The sequence below is a fragment of the Macaca thibetana genome, chromosome 18 (genome assembly GCF_024542745.1).
Source record: "Macaca thibetana thibetana isolate TM-01 chromosome 18, ASM2454274v1, whole genome shotgun sequence".
In the NCBI taxonomy this organism is placed as follows: Eukaryota; Metazoa; Chordata; class Mammalia; order Primates; family Cercopithecidae; genus Macaca; species Macaca thibetana.
Genome location: NC_065595.1, coordinates 31,688,760 through 31,713,675, shown reverse-complemented (window position 1 = coordinate 31,713,675; position 24,916 = coordinate 31,688,760). Strand labels below are relative to the sequence as shown.

The window sequence follows — 24,916 nt, the reverse complement described above, 5'->3', positions numbered from 1 at the left end:
CCAGCTGCTCAGAAAATGCCCACCAGTCTTCCCAATTGTCTCCACAGCCCCACACCCCATGGGAGGACAGTTCTGGGCCAATGCCTATACTTAATAAGCATTTACTTTGCATAGGCTGTGTTCTCTAAGTGGCTCATGACAACAAGCCTCTGAGGCTGCATACTATCACCAGTGTCTTCAAAAAGGGAGTAGTGGGGGTGAAGCACAAGTCACCGGCTTGTGCAGAGCTATACTTCAAGCCCAGAATATTGCCTGGTGTGAGCTGTGGACACAGGCCTCTAAAGCCACCAAGCCCCACTGTTCCTCTCCAAAGTGTCCTTCAGAACACACTTTGGAAATGCTGCACCAGCTTTTAGAGCTGAGCATGGGGTGCAACTTCCCTGCAGCAAGAAGTGGGGGGTGAAATGGCTTTTTGCCAGCAAGCTGCTCTGTGACCTTGGCCAAGTGGCTTGCCCTCTCAGGGTCTCAGTTTGACCTGTCCATAAATAATGTAAAGGGGACAAGGGAAGATGGCCCCATGGGCCCCCTTCTGGCCTTCATGGTCTCTGGCTGCACTCTGATTCTCAGTATTAAACAACACTGGTTCCATTTATTTTTACAACCTTCCAGAGAGTAAGAAAACCACTTTGAGGAGCAGGGTACATTTTTGCATTTAATTTGCAACTATAAAACAAAATCAAATCAAAAGGGAAAGGAGGTTTTGAGTCAGGCTTTGCTGTGTCCATCTCTAAATCAACTTTTTGTTTTTTAATTTCAAATAGTCAGAAATGAGTTTTTACTCTGTCTTACTATTCATCACCCTCAAGAGACGGTGGGCCCCCAGGAGAGGATCTCTTTTATCACTGTCATCCTTCCACTGTCTGCCCAGGTTTGGTTCCCTGAAGTTTCTCCTCCCATCACCGCCCTCAATGCCACCTCTCCCAAGCCTACATATTTGGCAGATCTTGCTGGTCTAGAACACTAATTAGTGACTGTGTCCTTACAAATTACGTTAAATAATCAATTCCTGGAACTAAAATGTACTCCCTGGCTCCCCAAACTGGTCCCACACCACCTCCCAAAACCCCCAAACATCTGAGTCTGAAGCCCCCAACCTGGGGATAAATGCTCCGAAGAGCGTTTATCTTGCCATGGAGAATGTAATTGAGGGTGGCACAGGGCAGGGGAGGAAAGCCACACAAATCAAAAGCTCTTGTCTGTCTCGCCAGCCAGGCTGACGCGGCTTCCTGTGCCCCAGCATTCAGCCATGCAAATTATAGCGTGTACCCAGCTGCCTGCAGCCACTGCTGTCTGAGGAGGCCCGCTCTGCCCAGGCTCCTCTGAGAGAGGCCTCAGAGGAAGGGTGGGGACTCCCGACCCAGCCAACTCCATTCATAATATTGACAGTAAAGGGCCTCTCTGGCTGCTGTTTAGTGTGCATGCAGCCGAATCATTTCTCAAGTTCGAATTTCCAGATACTTCCCCTCCATGGTGCACCAACCAGGTTCCCACTGTTACTCCCCAAGTAACTCAGAGCAGCTCTCTTCAGAAAGGGGGTTCACATATGAGCAGGCACAGAAGCCCTCAGCCCTGCATGGCATTGTCTGATCAGCTGCCTTCCCTCTGGGCATGACCCTGACACCCCCAGGAAGGCACAAGGGCTGGGACAAGCATGGAACAGAAAGTCTGTCATGTCCAAGAGAGACATCCAAGTCAAGTCTCTTACCTCACCCACCTACCCACCTGCCACCCTGAGAGTGTCAGGAGATTCCCCAAATTCCCTATCTGGATTCCCATCTGGGCAGTTGACACTGAATGCTGATTCTCTCTCTCTCACACACACACACACACACACACACACACACACATTAAAGCATCATGAAAATCTTAATAGAAACCACTGCATCATAAGCCAATTTTCTAAAAGGACAAAACCCCTAGAAGGACAGGACAGTTTTTCCCTGGTTTTGCAGGTGTGGGGGCTCTGTGCCTGCAAGAAACCAAGCTACTTTTGCCGTGGGCCTCGTTGTAATAAAGTCCCAGGGCACCAGGACCCCTAAGTCCTTGGAAGGTATCACAGGACCCAAAGGCAGACCCTGCCCTCTCCCACCCCATCCCCCACAGGTCCAACTCCACTCCAGTTTCTAGAGGGTAGGAGAGCTGTCTGAAGACGTGGAAAAATACAGCGAGAAACAAAAGTCCTTTTCATTCCTCCCCTCCCCCGGCTCCCCTTGTTCCATAACAATTATGAAAACTGTTGGATGGGATGGCATTTTGAACATTTACTGCATTCCAGCCAATAAATTCCAATGCAGGATCCGATGGAAAAGATCTCTCCTCTCCGGCAAGCTCCCTCCCTGTGCACTCCCAGCCCTCATTCCATCTCTCACTTTACAACCCAATACCAGGGCCTGGCCAGGCCAGGGCCGCACTGTACTTAGAGGGAAAAACAACAGTACGACAGCCTGGAGACAGCGTGCAGACTGGAAAAGTTAATCATTACTTCTGTCTGCCTCCGTAATCTAATCTCTCCCGCTTGGACACACTCACTGTTCAGCCATCCCAGCCCTTTCACCCCTGAAGCACCCAGGACCTCCTAGACCCGAGCCCCCACTCCCTCTGGCGGGCCCTCCCACTCCTAACCTCCAGTTAGGAGGTCAAGGGAATAAAAGAAGAATGAAAGGGTCCCCCACCCAGAAGCTGCTGTCACAAGGCCCTGGAGTCCAACACACACAGCCAGACGCTCTGTGCTGGGTGCCCCACCTTTCAGAGCCTCCAGGTCTCCCATAAACATGGGCTCCCATAAATGTGAGCTCCAAATCTGGCTGGTGACTGCAGCAGCCCAGCACTGCCCCTCCCCCACCGTGCAGGGACAGACTGCCCCCTCCCCCCTTTCTCACTCCCTCTGCCCCAGGATTCACCCTCAAGCCCACCCGCAGTCGGTAGGGCTCCCCCACCCCATGTGATCAGTGTGTGCCGACACACAAGTCAAGGAGGCTCTGCCGTTGGCGATGCCTTAAAAAATTAAACACAGAATGACAGTGTAATTTAGCAATTCCACCTCTGGGTATATACCCAGAAGAACTGAAAGCGGGGGCTCCTACGGTATTTGCGCATCCATGTTCACAGCAGCATTATTCACAATAGCCAAAAGGTAGAAGCAAGCCAAGTGTCCATCAAGCACTAAATCAACCAAACATGGGATATTCACACAATAAAATATTATTCAGCCTTAAAAAAGAAGGAAATTCTGACATACCCTACAGTAAGGATGAACCCTGAGGCCATTATGTTAAATAAGCCAATCACAAAAGCACAAACACTGTCTGATTCCACGATTCTATGAAGTACCTAGAGGAGGAGGCAAATTCATAGACAGAAAGGAGAATGGTGGGTGCCAAGTGCTGGGGGGAGGGGAGAAGGGAAGTTAGTGTTCCATGGGAACAGTTTCAGCTAGGGAAGATGAAAGTTCTGGAGGTGGACGGTGGGGATAACAGCACAATATGAAGGTACTTAATGCCACAGAACTAAACACTTAAAAATTGTTAATATGGTAAATTTTATATATATTTTACCACAACAAAAGAGAAGAAAAAAGGCCTCAGCTCTCTTAATGCTCTCCTTTGCACCCCCGTAACCAGTCCTCGTAAGCATGGAGTTCCTGAATTGGGGATTCCACGGGTGGGACTGGGCTTCAGCAAAGATAGCGGCCCCCTGCAAATGTATACAAATTGTAGTATATCGTGCATTTTTCTGGACAGTCCTCAGTTTTCACCCATACTTGGAAGAGTTTGCAAGTCAAGAGACAGGAAGAAGTCTTTGGCTTCCATAGGGATATCTCATCAATGGCAGGTCATTCCCACACCCCTCAAACCCAAGAGACAAAGATCACAGATCACTGAAGGGACTCAGCAGCCAAGCCCAAGCCCTTATTCTGCAGATGAGAAAACTGAGGCCCAGAACACAGAAATGGCTCCTGCAAGGCCATGTGGCCAGCCAGGGTTTGAGACACTCGGTCTCAACCCAGGAGGGCAGGCCAGTGTCTAGCGACAAAAAAGGTGGAGGATGCTGGCCCCGCCATTGTAATTCTCTCCCAGCCCCCTCCTGGGACTACAGCATCCTGGACACCCTGGGGAGAAGAGGAGGCTTTTGAACCTTTGCAGGCTCCACGATCCAGGGCTCTTCCCCAGGAAACAGCCCTCCAACGGGGTTTTGATTGTGTCCCCACTGAGCAAGAGATGGGGCCCATCTATTTGTAAGAACAGTATGGTGCACTCAGATCACACTGAGAACTAAGTTTTTAATTTTCCCTCTTGGTTATTGATTCATGAGGGGGTGGGGCAGGACTGGCTCAGAGGCTGCAGTGGGGCTGACCAGGTACCCAGGCCCAGCTCTTGACGACCCTCACTTAGCCTGCTGGGGAAGGAGACACTTAACAGCGTCATGAGGTGACTGGAAGGTGGGACAGGAGACAGGGACAATCATTTAACCTCCGAGTGAGCCACCCCAGAAAATGCAGACAGCCAATCTGCTAACGGCACAGTCATATCTTGGCGTCTTATTGTTTTTGTTCCGTTGAGTGACAGTCGCAGATCAAAACGTAAGAAAGCTATACTGAAATGAGCACACAGTTGCTGGCCTGGTTATCTGAGTTGTCTTCTGGCTGAAAGAAACTCCCAACTTTGCAAGATGAAACTGGAGTTGAGACCAGATCTTCCCTTTCTGCTCTGATCAAACCTCCCAGCAAAAGCAGCGCTCCCCGCCTTTTCTTCCTGGGGCTCCACGGAGGAGCAAGAGTAATTCAATTAGTGAACTCCACACAGCTCGGAAGCCATCGCTTGGCCCCAGGGGAACAGACAGGGAAGGATGAACGTGAAAATGAAACACCCTGGTAACTGCATCTTAGATTATTTCATCCAAACCCAACCCCAGACAGGCCAGGGCCTCACACGCAGGGCTGACACCTCAGAAACGGGCTTAACTCTCAGATTTAAAATTAAAAAGCAACAGTTTCATCCCCTAGATGGTCTTCATGAGAATCAAGTCCTCTGGAGTTACAAAGGGAAAGTCACTCCTGGGCTTCGAAAACATCCCACTTCCCCTCTGGCTGTCAAGACATCAGATACTGTCTTTCCAGATGTTTCCCCACCCCTTGGCTGTGGTCCACTGAGGAGCCTGGCGCTAGGCTGGTCACTTCCACTCTGTGCTGTGCCCCAGGTACTACCAGGGTCTGGAGGGTGGATTATAACCACAGCTCCTGTTCTTCCTGCTGTCATCTTACAATCAGCAAGAAGAGGGGTGGGGAGGCGGGCTGGAACCAAAACCCGGGAGACCTACCTCTGTTTCTGTTTATCCACAAGCTTTATCTCAATTCTCAACAGACCACACAACCAAAGCAGAAGCAGAAGTAGATGACTCAAGAGCTCTGCCTACTCCAGGGGGCCCACCCCTGCACCTCCCTCACCTATGGCCTGGCTTCATGGAGGGACCAGGCTCTTCTGTCCTACAGAAGCTGCCCCGGCCTGCCTCCAGATGGAGGCAACTCATATTCAATCCCCCCTCCCCACGGCTCCATCCCCATGGATTCAACATCACCTTCGGACAAGCCACTCCATCTGCCAATTCTTAACTCTATCGCGGCCCAGGAACTGGCCCTCTGCACAGCACATAGCCTGGCATATCATAGGTGTCAATACATATGTGCTCCATAAACGAATCACAGGGACACACTGGCTTCTTCCAAAGCAGCGGGCCCACCTAGCTTCACACCCAAGAGAGGGAGGCACATGTGAACCCACCGGAGAGGGGAGCACACCTTCTAAGCAGGAAGTCAGTCAGAAGGACCAAGTCCCTCTCCCGGACTCCCTGCGGAGGACGCAAGAGAGAAGCCCTGTTCTGCGCCAGGCCGAGAGCAGCGGCTGTAGCAGATGCTGCTGAAAGGTGTTTCCAAGGCAGGCGCCGGCCCGCCAACCTCTGCCGGCACACCACCTGCCCACAGCATTCTGCTTTGGCGTCCCGCTCTGTTTGGACAAGTTACCCCACCAAGTGTTCAACAATGCTTTTACACACCCCAGGGCCCTTGTTGTGTTATGAAAACAAAACAAAGCACGCTAAGGAAAAAGCTGGGAGGGTGGGGGTGAGCGTGAGTGGAGAATGGGCCAGCCACACACACAGGTCTCTTTCTTTCTGGTCTCTATCCTAAAGATGGTTCCTTGGCAGCACGGGGCCGGGGCAATGTCCCATGCCCTGTGTCATTAGAACAATGACATCAACCAAGAGGGGATTTAGAAACCCAGAGACAAATAAATGGAACTGGACCTCATCTACACCACTGTAGGGCTGTGGCAAGCCCCCTCTCTGGGAGATGCTTCTAGGAGAACCGTATCACCCCTTCCTCCAAAGCACAGCACAGTTACTGGACACGGCTGTACCAGGGGAGCTCCGAGACCCATTTCCCCTCCACTCCTCAGTAGCACCCTAGAAACAGTCTCAGGAAAGTTACAGAACTCCTGCAGGATGAGGGGGACTCGGTGGCTTGAAAATACAAAGGCAGCCCTGAGTTCCCAGCGGCTAAATGCCAGGCACGTCTGCTAGGAAAAGGCAGTACCGGGGTGAGTAAAAAGGCTAAAGGCGTGAGTAAATTCTTACCTACCCCTCATCCAAAAAAAAAAAAAAAAAATACAATCTTTTTTTTGCAAGTTAAAACTGAGCTAATGACACTGGGTGGGGCTCAGTGTTGAGGACTCCGCGGCCAAACCAGAATTAGCTTCCAGCCAAGAGCTGCTTGGCCTAAAAAAAAAAAAAAAAAAAAAAAAAAAAAAAAAAAAAAAAAAAAAAAAGAAAAAAAAAAAAAAAAAAAAAAAAAAAAAAAAAAAAAAAAAAAAAAAAAAAAAAAAAAAAAAAAAAAAAAAAAAAAAAGAAAAAAAAAAAAAAAAAAAAAAAAAGAAAAAAAAAAAAAAAGAAAAAAAAAAAAAAAAAAAAAAAAAAAAAAAGAAAAAAAAAAAAAAAAAAAAAATACCATTTGGGGAAGGAAGCTGAAAAAGTCAAGAAAGATTCTTTAGTAAAATGGGAAATAAGGCTGCAGTTAACATTTCAACTGAAGGTGACCCTTCTGGTGAAATATTTTTTTTAATAATAAAAATAACATGAAGTTCTCAAACAGCCTCTTTCTTAAAGAAAATGGCTGTGTACATGTTCTCGTGGGAGTGGAAGGGAAGAAAAAAAAAAACACAAAACAGAAAACAGGCTAGCCGTTTCTCAGCCACTACCTTTCACGAACCACTTTTTTCTGGAGTTCTTCTTAAAAAAGAGGTGACGCAATTTCCTGTCTTGTCCCAATATTTCCTGTTAACTTACAAGGTGAAAGTTATCGCCCTGTTTTAAATAACTGTCCTCAACACCGCTGAAAGTCCCTTTTCCCAGCCAGTGCCCACCCCGATTAAAACATGTCCCCATCTTAGAGTATAACTACGATCATTTTCTACACCTTTAAGAGTTGGCTTCAAAAGAAGCCTGTTTCTCTCTATGGCAGATACTGAATCTACAGGGGCGGCTTCCACGGGAATGGCGCTAGTAGCCCAGATCTCCAAGGTGAACCCACAGAGAGAAACAGAGAGGCTGGGGGGCAGCCGAGTCCCCCAAGTGAGCCAACAGGTTTAGGTAGAGTGGCCAGGATCAGGTGAGTGTTGCTTTCTTGGTGTGTTAACCACTAAATTGAGAACTGTGCCTCAGCAGTTAATAATATCTTCCTGCTGAAAATAGCCGGGAGAGGAAGCCTCTGTGTGACAGTGGGCAGGCGGCCAGCCTTGGGGCTAGCCATTCAATACTGAGCGAGAGGTGGTAGGGCCAGTGGTGACCTCCCAGCGGCTGTGCTTACAGTATCCTTTCACGAGGCTCCTGTGAAGGGAGGGCGCCCGGGCCAGTCACCTGCGGCCTCTGCAGCCCTAGAACTTGGGCAAGGACATCACAGGGACTGGGGTCTCCAGCGGCCCAGGAAGGGTCTGGATCGCCAGCTTTGGGAGCCAACCCTGGCACCATCCTGGTTCACAGTCACTAGGCTGGGCAGGCCAGGGGACCCCCGCGGCGTGAGAACAAACATATTCACTTCCCCTGGCAGAAAAGTCAGGCCAGGAATCAAACCAGAGGGAACTTTCCTGTCTCTCATTTCTGGAACCCACGAAGAAAAACGGAAGGTCGAAAGATCAACACAGATGTGTCTGCTTGCTCAGGTAACACACAGCAGAAGGCCAGGCCTGGTGGCTCACGCCTATAATCCAGCACTTTGGGCGGCCAAGTTGGGCGGATCACTTGAGGTTAGGAGTTCGAGACCAGTCTGGCCAACACGGTGAAACCCCCCTTCTACTAGAAAAAAATTAGCCAGGCATGGTGTTGCACACCTGTAATCCCAGCTGCTAGGAAGGCTGAAGCATGAGAATGGCTTGAATCCGGGAGGTGGAGGTTGCAGTGAGCCGAGATCGCGCCATGCACTCTAGCAGGGGTGACAGAGTGACACTCTATCTCAAAACGCGCACACACACACACACACACACCCCCCAGAGATCCCAGGCAGGCTACCAGCCTTGCTCCCTGGCCCATCAATGTACTTCCCATGCGACCTCAGGGCTGCCACCAAAACAAATGTCTACCATCATCAGGTCCCAGGCAACTAACAGAAGTCTCTCCAATGTTACTCTCCACAATCATTGTTCCTTATAGATTATCCAAATATCTGCATGTATTTAAAACCTTCCGCTGGCCATTTTTTTGGTCAAAACTGTGGTAAAATACACGTACATTCAGAGAACTGTGCAACCATCACCACTCTCCAGTTCCAGAACATTTTCCTCGCCCCAAAAGGAAACCCGGTCCCATGGGTCCCTTTTACAATCCCATTCATGACAGCAAAGCAAAACAGTGGACCATGTATACTTAATAATAGTTTTCTCTCAAATGTTTCTACAAGCAAGCAAAAAACCTATCTGGGAAGCTGAATCCCGAGGGATTTTAGTGTGGTGAGCAAGTCTAGGAACCAGCACTTTATACTTTTGTTTTCTTCTGCCAGGTGAAGACAACTGCTTTGAGGATGCTGCTCCGAGTTCAAGGCCTGGACCGAAGGGAATAAAGACCTGCCTGGCCATCATAATTCTGCAAGGAATTATGACACAGTAACAGCAATAATAGAGGAGCAAAGAGGCCAGGCGCAGTGGCTCATGCCTGGAATCCCAGCACTTTGGGAGGCCAAGGCAGGCGGATCACTGGAGATCAGGGGTTTGAGACCAGCCTGACCAAAATAGCAAAACCCTGTCTCTACAAAAAATACAAAAATTAGCTAGGCATGCATGGTGGCACACGCCTGTAATCCAACTACTCAGAGGCTGAGGCAGGAGAGTGGCCTGAACCCAGGAGGCAGAGGTTGCAGTGAGTCGAGATCCCACCATTGCACTCCAGCATGGGTGACAGAGCAAAACTCCGTCTCAAATTACAAAAAAAATAAAATAAAATAAAAAGTAAAAAAAATTTTAAGAAGCAAAGGAAGCCAAACTTGATCATGAATTCTTCAGCATTTCCTCCCTTTTCACTGCTCCACTGGCTCTGAGCTTGCCACGGAGGTCCCATAGGTGTACAAGTCTACGCAGCTACAGCCAGGCTTTGCTGTAAAGGCCTGTGTGTGTGTGTGTGTGTGTGTGTGTGTGTGTGTGTCTGTAGGAAGTGAAGGGCAATCAGCGTGCTAGAGCGTCACCAAAAGTGACACCACCCGAAGCCTGGCCTTCACCTGGCCCCCTCTCCCTTTGCTGGCCCAGTTCTGCCTGGGGACAGGATGCGTGAGGCAGCAGACCAGCTTGTCTGGCCGGCAGAGCAGCCTAAATTTGCTCCAGAGATTTTAAATGCTGTCACCCTGTATTTAACCCCTGCCTGACTGCCACATTCTTTCCAGGACAAAAGGGGTTTTATCAGTAAGCCCTTCTCCAGGGGGAAGTGCATGACCTGGGGCACTGCAGAAGAGGCGGGGTCCAGGACTGGTCTTCACCAGGGTGTGGGTGTGCACCAGGTGAGCCCGCCCTAGCCCTGACTCATCCTGTTGGCAGGTGTTTAAGGAGAGGCAGAAGGTCTCGAGTTCCAGACTGTCATTTCTCACAGTGGCCTGCAGGGTACTAAGGCGATGGGAAGGAAGGAGCTTTCTCATGGTCACAAGCACCTGTCCACCTGAGTCCCCCAAAGTCCATGCTCATGAGCACTTGGGTGAAAGGCCCACGTGCCTGTGAGCTCAACCTATGCCCCCTACCCTCACTCCACAATGGCATTAGAGATCTCAGTGAAACCGTGAGCTGTTTTGTAGCCAGGCATGGGGAGGTGACTTAATTTAAAGGAGGGAGGAAGGACAGCATTAGGAGATATACTTAATGTAAATGACGAGTTAATGGATGCAGCACACCAACATGGCACATGTATACATATGTAACAAACCTGCACGTTGTGCACATGTACCCTAGAACCTAAAGTATAATAAAAGAAAAAAATTTTAAAAAATAAAAAAATTTTAAAAAGCAGAGCAACAGGCACCCAGGTTCCCAGTTCACGATCACAATTCCAAGCCAGACAATGAATAATTGTTCACGTGCAGCTGATTAACTTTCCTTAAAACAGGATGGAGCAATGTTTCCTAAGCTACTTGGTTTGAGCCCAAGTCAACTGTGGACTGAGCCAGGGGTGCATTTTCAGATTATACAGGTATTTTTGAAGGCTCTCCTCTGAGACTATGACAGATGCCAGCAGGGATCAAAGAGATGGAGAGAGAAACATTCTTGAATGCTGAATGGATACTGACTCAAGGACGCTCCCATCCCCCAGACTTGTGAACTAGTGGCCACAGATGAATCTTAAGACCTTAGCAAAAGAGTTGGCCACCCTTGGGTTGGAGGCCTGGTGCCGGGTCTCTCCAACAAGTATGACTTTGCACAGCCAAGAGATGGAGTTTCCCAGGACACGTGAGCACTTCTGTCTCCACTGCCTCCTACCTCCCTCCTTGAGATCCATGGGAGCATTTCTTTTGAAGTTTAAATAACTACAAGTGGTTGCTGGCTTCCAATCCCTACCCTAACTGGGGAGGTCCATATGGCTGAGGCCGAGCCAGTTCCAGACATTCATACATAAAGGAGGAGGCTAGAAGATGAGTCTGCAGTTGAATAACCTAGAACTCACAAGGGAGATGCTGCTCCCTCAACCCACCCAAACCAGGACAGCAGACAGGCAAAATGAAAGCCCCCAGACAGAAACTCCAGATGGAGGCTGCAAAGATGATAGCTTCCAACAGATGCTTTGCATTCCCAGTGATCCCCGGAAAGCTCTGGGAGCAAATCCTTTCCATTTCCACGACGAATCTGAGCCTAGAGGCTTCCAAGCTACATAAGACCTCTCAGGTGATCTTCCTGAGCCATGACACATCCATGTCCAAGCAGCGGCAAGGACCTGTTCGGGAGTTGCATGCCTTTCAAAAGACACCCATCCCAGAGGGTCGGGCGCAGACTGCCAAATCACAATGCAGAATCCATTCACAAACTCCACCCACCAAGTCCACAACCTCTTGGAGAGGCCACCCTGACATCAACCCACCCCAGCGACAGGGACCCACCCTATCCCAGAGCCTGCCTGTGGGCATCTGCACAGTCTCATGTGTTTGCGCACGGGATTGTCTCTCTGCACGTCTGTGGCAACACCCACCCACCCCCTCACCCACCCCCTCAACACACACACACACACACACACATCCACACACAAGCCTGCACCCAGCAATCCATCTGTCTCAGAAAGCCAGCTGTCAAAAATGAAAGTACAATCTCCTGGAAGCAAGTCGCTGCCTTCTAAAAATGTCCCGTTTTCCCAGACCGAGGAAACTTGCAGGGGTGGGGTGTGTTTCACTGCAAGTCCCTAACGACCAGGCCCGTCTTCTACCCACCCCCACCACTCCCCCAAAAGAAAGCTGCAATGCTGGAATTCCAACCTGCAGCCAGCAGCCCCGCCCCCAGGCTCCTACCCACCCACTCCCCTTCCTCCCTGGCAGTTTGCAAGGGCGCAGGAAAGGGAAGGGCCAGCCTTGGAGTCACCCCTGCATTTCAGGAGGGGACAGGCCATTGAGCACACCCCACCCCCACCTCCAAGGCACACATTTTCACATTTGGCTGTTTTTTCTTTCCCTTCTTCCCTTGCCAAAAGAATCAAGCCCTGGCTCCTGCTGCCGACCTTCCTCCCACCCTAAACTGAGCCCCATTCATTAAGCCCGCTCTCAACCAGGGCAGGACAGGAAGGAAAACAGCACACAGGGCCTGTGAAAGAGGCTCAGAGAGGTTATTTCAAGGAGGAGGAGGGAGAAACTCCTCACTGGCGTTTTCACTGCTCCCCACCTTGCTGCCAGGCTCCCAACCCCCAACCTCAGTGTCTGCTATGCCCCTTCCCCCATCCAGCCCTGCCACATCCAGGCACTGGCCTCATCCTCAGCAAGGCAGACACACCCAGGCCACCCCCCATGGAAGGATCAACTTCGTGAAAAGGAGGAGGTTTGGGCTTTCTCCATTTACAAAACTCTCTGCCCTGGACCAGGGCCAATAGAGTTCCCTTTTGGAAGGCATTCTCGCTACAAAGAGGACAGCCCTGGGCTTTTCTCCGTGCCCATCGCCTCCCCTCCAGATGCCCCCAAGCCAGTGACATCAACCGCCAAAACACTGTACCCTCCCCACCATGGCCCATTATGAATACACTGCACCAACTCTGAACTGAAAGAAGAAAGAGCTCAAACTTTGAAGCCTTCGGAATTAGTAAATCAAGGGAAGAAATTCAAAACAAATGCTCTTTCCATGTGGAGGGCCCCCCTTTTTCCTTTCTGCAGCCTTCTGAAGCCACGCTGCCCCTTCAGGGAGTCACTGCTTCTTCCTAGCAGCTCCTTATTAATATCTGTGTCTACAATCACCTGGGGTGTGAGGGGAAGGAGTTAATGATTGTTTTACCCCCAGTTTCTTTCTAGGACTGGAAGAGCTTTGGGGAACAAAAAGCCCACCCATCGGCTGGGTGCGGTAGCTCACACCTGTAATCCCAGCACTTGGGGAGGCCGGGGTGGATGGATCACCTGAGGTCAGGAGTTTGAGACCAGCCTGGCCAACATGGTGAAACCCCGTCTCTACTAAAAATACAAAAAATTAGCCGGGCATGGTGGTGGGTGCCTGTAATCCCAGCTACTTGGGAGGCTGAGGCAGGAGAATTGCTTGAACCTGGGAGGCGGAGGTTGCAGTGAGCCGATATCGTGCCACTGCCCTCCAGCCTAGGTGACAGAGCGAGACTCTGTCAAAAATAAAAAATAAAAAAAAAAGCCCACCCATCTCCTGAGGGCTCCACAGGTCACATGGCATGGGCGGGTGGGTGAGGAGGCGCTCAGGCTGGCATCTCAGCCTGTGTCGCCATTTCCTCCAGCAGGGGAGACAGACAAGATGTTATCAATAAGACAAACCTTCCGAAAGGACCTTTTCAAAAGCTGCCACTTCCCTTGCTTATTTCATGTGGTTTGGAGGGGCCGGGGCTCCTCCCTGCACATTCAGGGTTTAAAAAATAAAACTATCTAACAACATCCTGAGCGTGTTATTCTACTGAGACCCTTTCCTCTCATTGGCCTTCTTTCTTTCAAGAACTCTCTTAGCCTTAGAAAGCAGAAAAGATGCAGTTCACACACTGCTGCCTTTTCTCCCTCTGTCCACTCCCACTGTCCTGCCTGAAGCCCCCTCCCTTCTCTGGGTCCCTCTTTTTCCTGCTTAATTCTCATTAGAAGCTTTGAATAAACAATACCCTCAGTCTCGGATAACAGTCAGAGTATATATTGCATTGAAATGAAAACAAACAAGGGTCTCCCTAAAGACGTTCTCAGCAAGCTCAGTTCCTGGAGAGGGGAGCCTGGGAGGGAGCCGTCCGGGAATGAACTTTGCCTCAGCCAGCCATGGAGGAAACACTTCAAGTAGAGCAGGCACCCCACAAAAGAGGATGCCCCTCACACAAGAGGATACACCACAACGGGGCACAGCTTCTATTTGAGCTGCTACCACTTGATCCTACGGGCAAGGAAATGCCAAATGCTCAAAACTCTGCTAGCATTGGTTTCTAAGGTTGTTTTCCCTCTTGCTTCAGCCATTTCTTAGAAAATCTAGTGATGACATGGTGGGGATGGAAAAACAGATAGAAATAGGATTTCTTCAGAACATGAAATGCATCCCATGTACATTGCCAGTGAGTTTCTCTAAGTACTGTCCTCTTTTCACATCCTCAGGAACAACAATGCTATGGCTACCCAGTGCCTCTCAGCCAGCCCCGTGACTCCCCAGCACTGGCATTCCAGGCCTTCACGCACACCTGTGTGCCCCGAGGAAAACCTGCCCCGCTAGGGAACCATTATAGCTCCTACTGTCAGCAGTGCTCCCACCCTGGTGCTCCCAGGCCCAGACATGTGCTGCAAAATCCTGCAGCAAGCTGGGCTGGGAATCAGAACTTGGGAGGGAGGCCTCAGATATGCTCTGAAATCCCATCGTACGCTTGGGATCTGTCTTCAACAAATTCCTTAAAGGTAGGTCCATTCCCTTTACATCCCCCATGCACAAAGAGCAAAAGCAAAAAGAGAGCTCAAATGCATGAGTTAATGACACCAAAGTCACCAAGCTGAAGCCCCTCAACCCAGGAGCTGCTTAAAAATAACCGGGAAACACTTCACACACCAAAGCAGTCCCCAGCTAGCTCCTGTCTCCCCGTCCACGGCACAGACCCAGTGTCCACAGCGTAAAGGACTGCAGGGTGAGCAGCTGAAAGGTACCACAATGTCACCACCGATGCATCCAGCTTAAGGCATATAAAAATGAGAATGAAGTCCAGACCAGCTGGGGTGGCAGAAGGCCGCCCCCATTCCTCCAGTCTCTAGCAATTTCAAGAAACCCTGGAACTGCCAAGAAAATAAGAGAAAGCATCTTACCTGAAAGCCCCCCAGGGGCCAGATAATTCGTTCCCCCTGTTTCAGCGGAGGAAGGCACAGCATCTGGACAGTCTGCTGTGGATTTGAAAAGGGGAGAGAAAGAAATAAATACACAAATAAAAACACCAAGATCCATCTTTAAGCACGCTCTAAACAGCATGAAAGACAAACCACACATTCCAAAAGGCTGACTCGTGGCCTTGATGCTGATTATTAATGGTCTGCTCAGGCTTCGCTGCCCATCGTAAGACAGACCACAGCACCTTGTCACCCGTCTGGGCTCCGGGCGGCCAGTTAATCATTACTCAAGTCAGGCTCAATCAGACTGGCTGGAATTTCTCTTGCATTACCAGTCCCCCATTAAGGATACTAGGTGGTTCCAAGGTCAAAGGAGGTTTGGGTTGGACTTTCTTAACCCTGGTTGCTCTGTCATCCCTCATCAAGGGCAGAAGCCTCCCTCCTTGGAGCCCATGTCCTCTCTGCCTTCATCCTTTTAAAAGACAGGTTTCCCAGTTCTTGAGAACATTCTCAAGATTGGTATCGGGCTGTAAGGACTTCTTTCCCCTTTTTTAATTGAGGAGTAACTTAAGTAGAGCAAAGTATACAAAATCCCGAGTAGACGCGATGAATATTACTCATGTATACACCTGTGTAACCACCACCAGATCAAGACAGAGAACATTCTCAGCAAGGCTCCGAGCCGGAGGGGAAATGTTCTACCTCTCCCAGGCTAGTCCAAACCCCTCATCTCTGGAAACCTTCCCAGGCAACCCCAGACCTGCAAGGCTCTCTGCCCTCAGCTCCTATAAAACCTCTGGCACCCAACACTCGGAGTTTCCTCACTGACTTTTACCTTTAGATTGCACCTGCCCTTAACTAGACTATAAGCTTCTCTTCAACTTCTGTCACCCTCAGGTACTCCGCACAGTGACCTCACCGTTAATGAGGATAATGACAATTCCAGCTGAGAAACAGAGACTCCACAACCGCCCTCCAAGCAATTAAAGCAAAACCTAATGTCCATGAACCACAACTCATTAGTCCCATGAAACACAAATACACAAGACCCTGTAAGCTTGTCATGCACCACTGACGGCGCCGAACTCCCTGAAGTCCTAGGAGAGAGCCTGGCTAAGGAAAGGTGTCGCCCAAGTCCGCAGCAAACACAACAGGTTGGATCATGCAGACACCAGGCCTCCTACCCCAGGCCACTAGGACAATGTCCCTGTGGGTTTCCAATCAGAACCACTCGGCCATGCTGGCAAATAGGAAAGCCAAAAAAAAAAAAAACAGCAGCCAGGGACAAGTAGCCCATGGGAATCCTTCAGTGGCCTACACATAGCCCCAAACCATCTTTGGGTTTCTGCTGTCTGCCCCCCTTAATGCTAAGGTTCTCTCTCTAACTCCGGGTCACTCCCTCTCCCACATTCTCCAGGCTGGAAGGACAACTTTTCAAGAACTCTCCTAAGCAGGGGAGAGGCAGAAGTGGAGGCAGGTGTGGGGATGAGGTGGCCACAGTGGGCAGGGGAGAAAGAACACTGTGTGTGTAATCTCATTTTATCAGGGTAAAGTCTAATTCCTAACATGAATATACAGTTTTACAGGATACACTTTTTTTTTTTTTTTTTTTTTTTGAGACGGAGTCTCGCTTTTCGCCCAGGCTGGAGTGCAGTGGCCGGATCTCAGCTCACTGCAAGCTCCGCCTCCCGGGTTTATGCCATTCTCCTGCCTCAGCCTCCCGAGTAGCTGGGACTACAGGCGCCCACCACCTCGCCCATAGTTTTTTGTATTTTTAGTTTTCACCATATTAGCCAGGATGGTCTCGATCTCCTGACCTCGTGATCCGCCCGTCTCGGCCTCCCAAAGTGCTGGGATTACAGGCTTGAGCCACCGCGCCCGGCCAGGATACACTTAATCAAACAGAAAACAATAGAGGCAGGCAGGAAATGGAGTTACTTGTTAAATGGTGTATACTCTGCCCTTTCTAAACCTTTTTGATGGCCTTCATCATTTTCCAGAGATAGGCTTCTCAACCCACTCCTCCCAGACAGAAGACATCCCCACATTAAACATGATGACTTATCCACAGCCACTCCCCCACACCTTTGGCTGGCAGAATCCCAGGGGCAAGGTGTGTTTCAAAGGAAAAGCCAGGCATCTCAGAGCAGAGCTGGGACCACATTCAGGGTGTCAGCCCATCTCAGATCAAAGGTAAGCCAGCTCCATGCAGGCAACCACAAGTGTTTTTATGAAATGGTGCTCTGCCCATCTGCAGTGGCTTTGATCTCAGGAGGGATTTACAAACGTTAATTAAGCCTTACTGCCACCCCTGTGAAGAAGCAAAGTATACCACAGGCACCCAGGTAAACTGAGGCACCACTGACTAGCTCAAAGGGCCACCCAGTGAGCTGGGCTATACCTAAGAGTCCAGCCCTATCCCATGGCTCTCACCCCGCAGGCAGGCCATGGAGTCCCTACCCTCTTTCCTGGCGGTGGCCAGGCCATCCAGACTGGCCTTAAGGTTTAAGGAGCCATACCTCCATCTCTCACTCACAGAAAAGCTCCGCACAGACAGATCTCTAAAGTCAGGATCTCACCTTAGGCCTGTGTTGCCTGTTCCCCAGAGCCCGGGCTGGCTGGCAGACAGAAGCTCTAGGCCACTCCTGACTCATGCAACACTAAGTATTACCAAGCACTCGGTAAGCGCTAGGTTCTGTGGGAGAAAAAGACTCATTCCTTTCTCCGAGCAGCTCCAACAGAGTCTTTGAAAACCCAACCCTGGGGAGCAGCCAAGGAGTGAACTATTGAGAATCAGCACGAGGTAAAGGAGCTGGCAGTACCACGATAGCCTCAGCAACTGCGTTCTGGGCTTCCTAAGTACTGTTAAAGACAGAGGAGCCCCTACCCACCAACCACACCACGAGTATACCCCAAGGGTCCCAGCTCTGCCCCAGGTAGTTCACCCAACCCAGAACTCAAATGAACCCTGGTTATAGAAGAACATAGCACTGCATCGGAATCCTCACATTTCTAGATAGGCACATCATCATGCCTGTAAAATGAATGAATGAACCAAAGAACGAATGAATGAATGACCTAATCTCTTTCATCATGCTGATTTTAAAAGAGGCCTAGAAAAGTGAAGAGGCACCTCAGTTAAGAGGCAAAAGCAGTGCCAGATCTCAGGTCAAGATGCCAGACTTCCGACCTGGATTTGGAGGCTGGATCTGCCAATGGACACTGGCCACCTGGGGCCCTCAAGAGCTCACCCAGCCACCCCCAAAGGCCAGCCATTCTTCAAACCTTTCAGACCATTACATGCAGTGAAACACGGGAAGCAGAGCCCACACAGCTATCCCCGAGACCCAGCTTTAAACAGCAAATTCTTGTGGGATGCGGAGGTAGGGGTGTCTTTCTGACTTCTGACAGCCACAAGTCACAACAGGCTCGCCCTAGGTTCAGTCAGTCATGTGAACGCTCTTTCAAAGATGGCTCTGCTGGCTGGACCACACAGTATGTAGGTGTCTCAAGTCCAGGCCTCCCAGAGGCTGAGTAGAGTGGCTTAAATTACAGCAAAATGGAGCTCCTAGCTTTGAGCCTCTGTGTCTCCAAAGGCTGCAGGGGTACCAGGACCCAGCCCCATTCCCATCACCTTTTCCCAAGATGGAGACGTCACAGGATGTATTCCTTTAGTTGTGCAGCTGGTTAAGATTTTAACAGCTGTCCACTGTAAAACTTTGTGCCTGTTTCACCTAGTAACCCAAGACTAAAAATTCAACCGAGGACTTAGAAACTGAAAAATGTAAATGGTGCACGTAGATTCCTGGGCCAAACATTCTCCCATATGCAAAATGGGGATGAAGACCTGGGTCAGCGCCCATCTGTGGTCTGACCTCAGTGCCCCCGGCCACAGCAGCTGGCAAAACCAGCCCCAGACCTGTGGGAGGGGGGTGTGCTCCAGCTCCAGACCTGGCCGTCCTCCAATGTGGCAGGACAATTCCCTTTGTGGGGGCTTTGTCTATTACTGATGCTAAATTCTTACACAGCAGCGCCTTTTCTCATTTCTTTTTTTGTTCTATTTTCAACAAAACATTTTGGGTGAGTAACCAGCTGTCTTAGTTTCCGATTGGCAGGTTAATCACTTCCTATTGGCTGATCTGGAGAACTTTTCTCCCCCTTGGAAATGGCACATTCCTGTCTTTGTGGCTTCTCTGTTTACACACATTTTGCTACCTAATGTCAACACTTGCTAATGAATAAATATATCACTCCACTCACCGAAAATGAGGTCCTGGCCTGGCAGAATGACTGCTTAAATCCTGAGAACAGATTTATCCCAGTGTCTCTGCAGGAAACCCAAGGGAACATGGCCTTTCTTTTCTACGGTTTTTGGAGGTTTCTTTTCTACGGTTTTGGAGGTTTCATTTACCCCTGCTGGTCTTTATCCCTGGGGCTAAGGTCACTGTTCTCTCTCTTTTAAGGAAAACCTCCAAATTTGAAGAATATGGAAGGACAAACAAAAACAGGTCAGAGGTGGCCCCTTGGAAAACTAACTTCATAAAATAATTCTGGATTCTTTAAGCCAAAACCCAGTCAAGTTACAGTCTTTAGGAAAACAAAGCTTGGTAATTCCAGTTAATGTTTGTTACAAATACAGAGAGCTGGGTATCTCCTCATTAATAACCATTTATCTGGTGTTTTGTAAATCGAAAGCAAAATATCACATGCTTTGCGGGCCACTTATTAGACCGGCACCAGGCAAGCAGGAACGCCTTCCCAACTTGAGGGAGCTGGTAGAGTCCCAGGAGGACTGGCTGCAGAGTATGGGCTTCGGTTACACATTCATTAAAGTATTTAATTTATGACAACGCCCCAGCAAAACTTTTAATTAGTGAGGGGAAAGGCCCAACAGCCAAAATGCAGAAGGCGGAAGGACTTGCAGAATTCCAGGAGCTAAATGGTGCCCAACTCTTCACTTTTCCTTCTCCCAGAACCTTGGCAAAATAAAAATGTCCCAAGTATTAATGTTTTTTCAGGCACCAGTATACAAGAACAAAAACCAAGGTTACACACGGCCTGTACTTGTAGCAAACAGATCTATCTCCTACTGTAAGAAGGAGCTCCAGGAATTGAGGTTTGTCCTTGTTGTCACCCCAAAGTTCATTTTGCTGACCCCGTCCCCAGCACTGTGATGTCCAGGGATGGACTCCTGTGCTACTGCCGGCCAGAAGTTGAATGCAGACAACCACAACAGGGCTGGTGCCAGTCTCAAATGGGCTTCTGCCCTGGCTCCATGCCAGTCAGTGACAAAGCAACAGACAGGCAGAGCTGTGCTCAAAACTTTGACGGCCCCTATGGAGAATACTGAGAAAACCCCGGGAAAGGACTGACTTGCAGGTGACTGGGGCAGGGGGAACCTACCCTCCTTTCACTGCCTATACTTCTGAAACGTTCCAGTGTCTACTCTAGACCAAAGTCTTCTTTGAACCTTTCTAAACCGCCTTCCCATCTATCTAATCACGCTTTCCATTATTGCCGTTGATGCTCCTGGCACTCACGAAGTCTCCAAGTTTTCCCCATCAACCAGTCCTATTTGGTTCCCAAGACACTTCTTTCTGGACTAAAGCTTCCACGTATCAAAGCTGAGCCCACCGGCTACAGAGCGCAAATACAGGAAAAAGGAACAAAATGTAAAGCATATCAAGGGAACATCTTTGCAAAAACACAAAACAAAAACCCAGTCACAACAGAAAAATTCACCAAACTTCCAACAGAGGAAACCTAGAACCAACGTGAAGTGAAGCAAGCCCAGCACCTCTCCAAGCCTTTGCCTACACACAAAAAGCCAGGTTCTAGAGGCTCTATTTCTAACAAGATAAGAAGGATATTTTAAAAATCATCTACTCACCAGTTGGTTTGAGAAAATCCATCGGGTATCTGGAGTAAGGAGGGGGGGGAGACTCTGAAATTAAAAAAGCAAGAGAAAATAAAGGCCCAGCCATGAGAAGAGAGATAGAAACTTATGATAACAGAAGCATTCTTTTAGCCCAACTGTTTGTCTTAGCTGTGGGGGTTGGAGGCAGGGCCGCGAGGCGGTGATTGCCTTGATATTTAGCTGTCAGATAAACAAAAGAGGCCGCCTGGCGCCAGCCTCGGCGCTCCGCTCCTCCACGTCTGCGGCCGCCGCCGCCGCGCTCGGCTGGCCCGGCTGGAAACCACCGGCTCAGCCGGAGCCGCGCACTTCACAGTTCACAGGCGGGGGGCGACCATACCCCCTCCCCGTTCTCGGACTCCAGACCCAGCTCCCAGCAACCTCGGTTCCCCGCCCTGGCCCGCCCCCCAGGGGCGCAATTCACCTCCGCCCCCGCCGGTCCGCTGGGCACCCGCGCGAGGGACACGGGGCTCCCCATTCCCAGCGCACTCGGGAGATGCAGCCCAAGCGTGCTGGTGAACTTGGGGGATCTGCGGTCGCCCGGGGTGAACCCTCACATCACACTCCGTGTACAGAGACATACAGAAAAGGAAGGAATGGAGAAAGCTGACAGGATAAAAGGGAAGAAGTTTCAGGGTCTCAGCCGAGAAGCCCTGGCCCCAGCGCAGTAAGGGGCGACAACGTCACCGAGGCGCAGGGCCCCACTAATCTATAGACTTATCTGTGCGGAAGGAAGGAAAAAGTAGGGGACACCCAACTTCTCCTGGCTGTTTGTTCCTCTGCACCCTGGGGCTGGCAGAGTTGAAATGAGACAGACACCCAGTTCGGCCTTCCATCCAACTCTCTTTGCCCCAAAACTCCAAAGCTGCGCGGCAACGACAGTGTCTGGGCCACTTGTGTTCGACGTGATTCTCCTTATTTACTGAAGGAGTAAATACGGAGACCTTCCAGCCTTTTTATAGCATGCTTCTCCCAGCCTTCCTTGGAGGGCCTGGACCAAATCCAACTCGGTCACACACCTCAACGCCTTTCCGGGTGCGGGGAGGCGTGACCCCCCCATCTCCCTCTGCACCCCCTTGTTGATCCGGAAATGAAGGCGTCTAATTTTTAACCGCAAACTGTGTGCAGGAGCAGTGCCCATAGACCCCTTCGGGGCAACACAGGAGAAATCCTGGAAGGGAAACCCCAGGGAATGCCCTTTGAGTTTCCCCGTGTCCCTTCTCTACTTTCGGCCCCCAGTCTCCTCCCAGGAGGGGATGCACACTCCCCCTGGAGGGGTGGCTGCACAAACGCACTGCCCTAAGGGCTTTTCTTCCAGCACTGGCGCGCCGGAAAATGCTGGGGGTAAGGGGACAACTTCTCACCTAGTTCGCAGAGTCGGCTAAGGTGATGGGGGTTGCAGCACACCAGCTCGGGGTTGATCTTCCCGTAAGATTCACAGCAACACAGCCTCTTGACTTCCGAGGAATGCCTGAGATCCGGCCACCTGAACACTTTGCACAGCAGGAGGGGGAGCGAGTAGGACGAGGGCGGCTGCGCAGGCTGCGCGCTGGCGGGCGCCCCCGGGCCCAGCCTGCAGTCCAGGCGGCCGGGCAGCAGGAGGCACGCGGTGCGCGTCCCGCCGCGGGACTCCACGGCCTGGAGCAGCAGCTCCAGCTGCCGCTCCTTCAGTTTCTTGAGCACCGAGTGCGTGAGCGCCTTCAGATCCGCTTCGGCGCCCCCGGCCGCGCCGGCGCCCGCGGCTGGCGGGTGGGGATGGTGGTGACCTTTGGCACCTCGCACCGCCTTGCCCAGGCAGCATCCAGCCCTGCCCGGGCCGCCGCCACCGGCCCCATGCGCTCGGCTGTCCGTCGCCCCTTCTCCCCGCAGCTCGCCGCCTCCTCCACCTCCCCCCGCGCCCTCCTCCTCGTCCTCGCCGCCGGGCGCACGGCTCCTCCAGAGACGCCGGACGAGCGCAGATCGTTTGGTCCTGAACATGCGGGGCGAGGAGGCGAGGAGAAAAGTCGTTTGGCGGCTAAGGAGCGAACATGACCTCCGCACACCATGAAGAAGTCGGGCGCCGAGTTGGGGCAGCAGGCGCAGGCGACAGCAGCAGCAGCAGGGGCCCGGGCAGGAGCGGCGGCGGCCCGAGGGGCGCTCCGTGGCATGCGCCAGTCTCCCGGAGGCCGGGGCGCGCGCGGGGGCCCGGGGGCGCCCGCCGGGGATCGGGGGCCTGCGCTCCGGCTGCCCCACCCCGCGCGGCCCGCGCCCTGCGCGGCTCTCCGGCCCCGGCGCGCCCCGGAGGAACCCGGCCGCCGCTTCCCTGGGGACGGCCGAGCCTGCCCCCGTCGGCGCCTCCCCAAAAAGAGGCCCCCCCGCAGTGGCTCCCGAATGTCGGGCTCGCCAGCCTCGGCTTCCTACATGGAAGGTCCGCGGAGGCAAAAAAGCGAAAGGCGTTCGGCTGGGCTGCTGGAAGAAGGAAAAAGCCTCTTTCCCCCTTGCTAAGCAACTTAATTTGGGGGTGGGGAGAAGCAGGCAATTAAAAAAAAAAAAAGCAAGCACGCAATTTATTTTTTTTCTCTATATCCTTAGTAACCGGATCTCCTCGAATTCCGTGCACACGAAGACTCAGGGGAGGGGGCCGAGTGGACTTCACCCCGCATGAGATGTCTGGCGAAATAAGAAGGCTCTCGCAAAACCTAACAACCAAATATGCAAAGCCCCAAATGAAAAACACCACCTCCTCGAACCTCTGAGGTCTGGGGGCGTCCGGCTGGAGCTGGGGTTTAAAAAAAGAAAATGTTTACAAAGTATAACAAGATGTTTGAGGGGTGGAAAAATGTATCCACGAGTTACATCCCCCCCTTTTTTCCTTGCAAAGCCCCGCTGGTCTTCCTCTCCTTCTGCCAAAAAAAAAAAAATCGTGTATTTTTTTAATCCACAGAAAGCTTTGGCTAGACCGCTTCAATCCTGCGCATCTGGGTGGTTTAGGGGAGTCTCTGGTCTTTCCTCCTGCGCTCCTGGGGGCCCAGGTCCTCGGCGGGGACTTCCTCGAGGCTGGCGGGGGCGCAGGGGCAGAAGATGCTGCGGCGGCGGCTGAGCCCGGCGGGGCTGACAGCGCGGGGGAGGGCGGCGCGGCGGCGGCGGCGGCGGAGGGCCCCAGGCGGGTCGCGCGTTCTCGCCCCCCCTGGGCACAAGCTGCTTGCTAGTGCGGGGGCCGCCGGTGTCCCTTCCCCTGGCCGCGGCTGCCCGCCGAGGGTCCCCGCATGGGCTGCTCGCCTGGCCCCAGCAGCGGCGGCAGGAGGCCCCGGTGTCCTCTCGGCGCCTCCTCCTCCGAGACTCTCCTCGTCGCGCCCGGGAGCCTCCTTGTCCCCGGTCCGCCCTCTCCTGGCGCTCGGGTCCTTCTGCCGCCGCCAGGGGCTCGCCGCGCCGCACTCTGGGGCTCAGGGGCCGGGCGTTCGGCGGCTCGGCGGCGGCGGACTGGCTCTGTCTCGGGCAGCTCTCTCCCGCGCGGCGAGCGGACCGAGCACGGCGCCCGGCTGGCTCGGCTGGCGCGGCTCGGGGACAAGATCTTCAGTGCGCCGAGCAGCAAGCGAGTGTGCCCAGACCTCGCCGCCTCCCGCAAGGCCTCCCGCCCCCGCCCCCGCCCCCTTCCCTCCCCCTTCCTCCCCCTTCCCTCCCCCGCCCCCAGCCGCCGCCGCCGCCGCCTCCTCCCCGCCCCCCCGCACCCCCCCTCCGGCCCTCTGCTCGGCTGGTTCCACTGCGCAGTGGCGCGCCCGGCTCCGGCCTCGTCACGTGGCCGTCTAGACACCCTGTCGCTTTAAAAAAAAAAAAAAAAAGCGATTGTGTTTCGCAAACAACAGATCGGGTTTCTAAAAGCTATTTCTCCCCCCAACCCCCCGCCACCGCCACCCCCTCCCGGGGCTGTAGATGGGGTACCGACGGAGGGGAGAGAGAGGTGGGGGGCAGAGAAGCTCACAGAATCGATTGAGCCCCGGCCGGAGCCATGGAGAAATTGGAAAAGCAGGGAG

The 24,916-nt window shown here is 52.0% G+C and overlaps 1 protein-coding gene across 2 annotated transcripts in view; it reads right to left on the bottom strand.

The window, feature by feature from the left end:
- The window catches only part of SMAD7 (SMAD family member 7), a 32,172-nt gene extending 7,831 nt beyond the window's left edge, over window positions 1-24,341 (bottom strand). The window contains exons 1-3 of one of the 2 annotated variants that reach the window (XM_050767173.1): window positions 22,271-24,341; window positions 20,883-20,936; window positions 14,975-15,046 (exon numbers count right to left, since the gene is read on the bottom strand). In XM_050767173.1, the coding sequence (XP_050623130.1) occupies window positions 14,975-15,046; window positions 20,883-20,936; window positions 22,271-22,883 (739 nt within the window). In that variant the 5' untranslated portion in view covers window positions 22,884-24,341. Of the gene's footprint in view, window positions 1-14,974; window positions 15,050-20,882; window positions 20,937-22,270 lie in introns of both variants that reach the window. The other variant, XM_050767172.1, reaches the window with a different exon arrangement.
- Window positions 24,342-24,916: the final 575 nt, after the last annotated feature.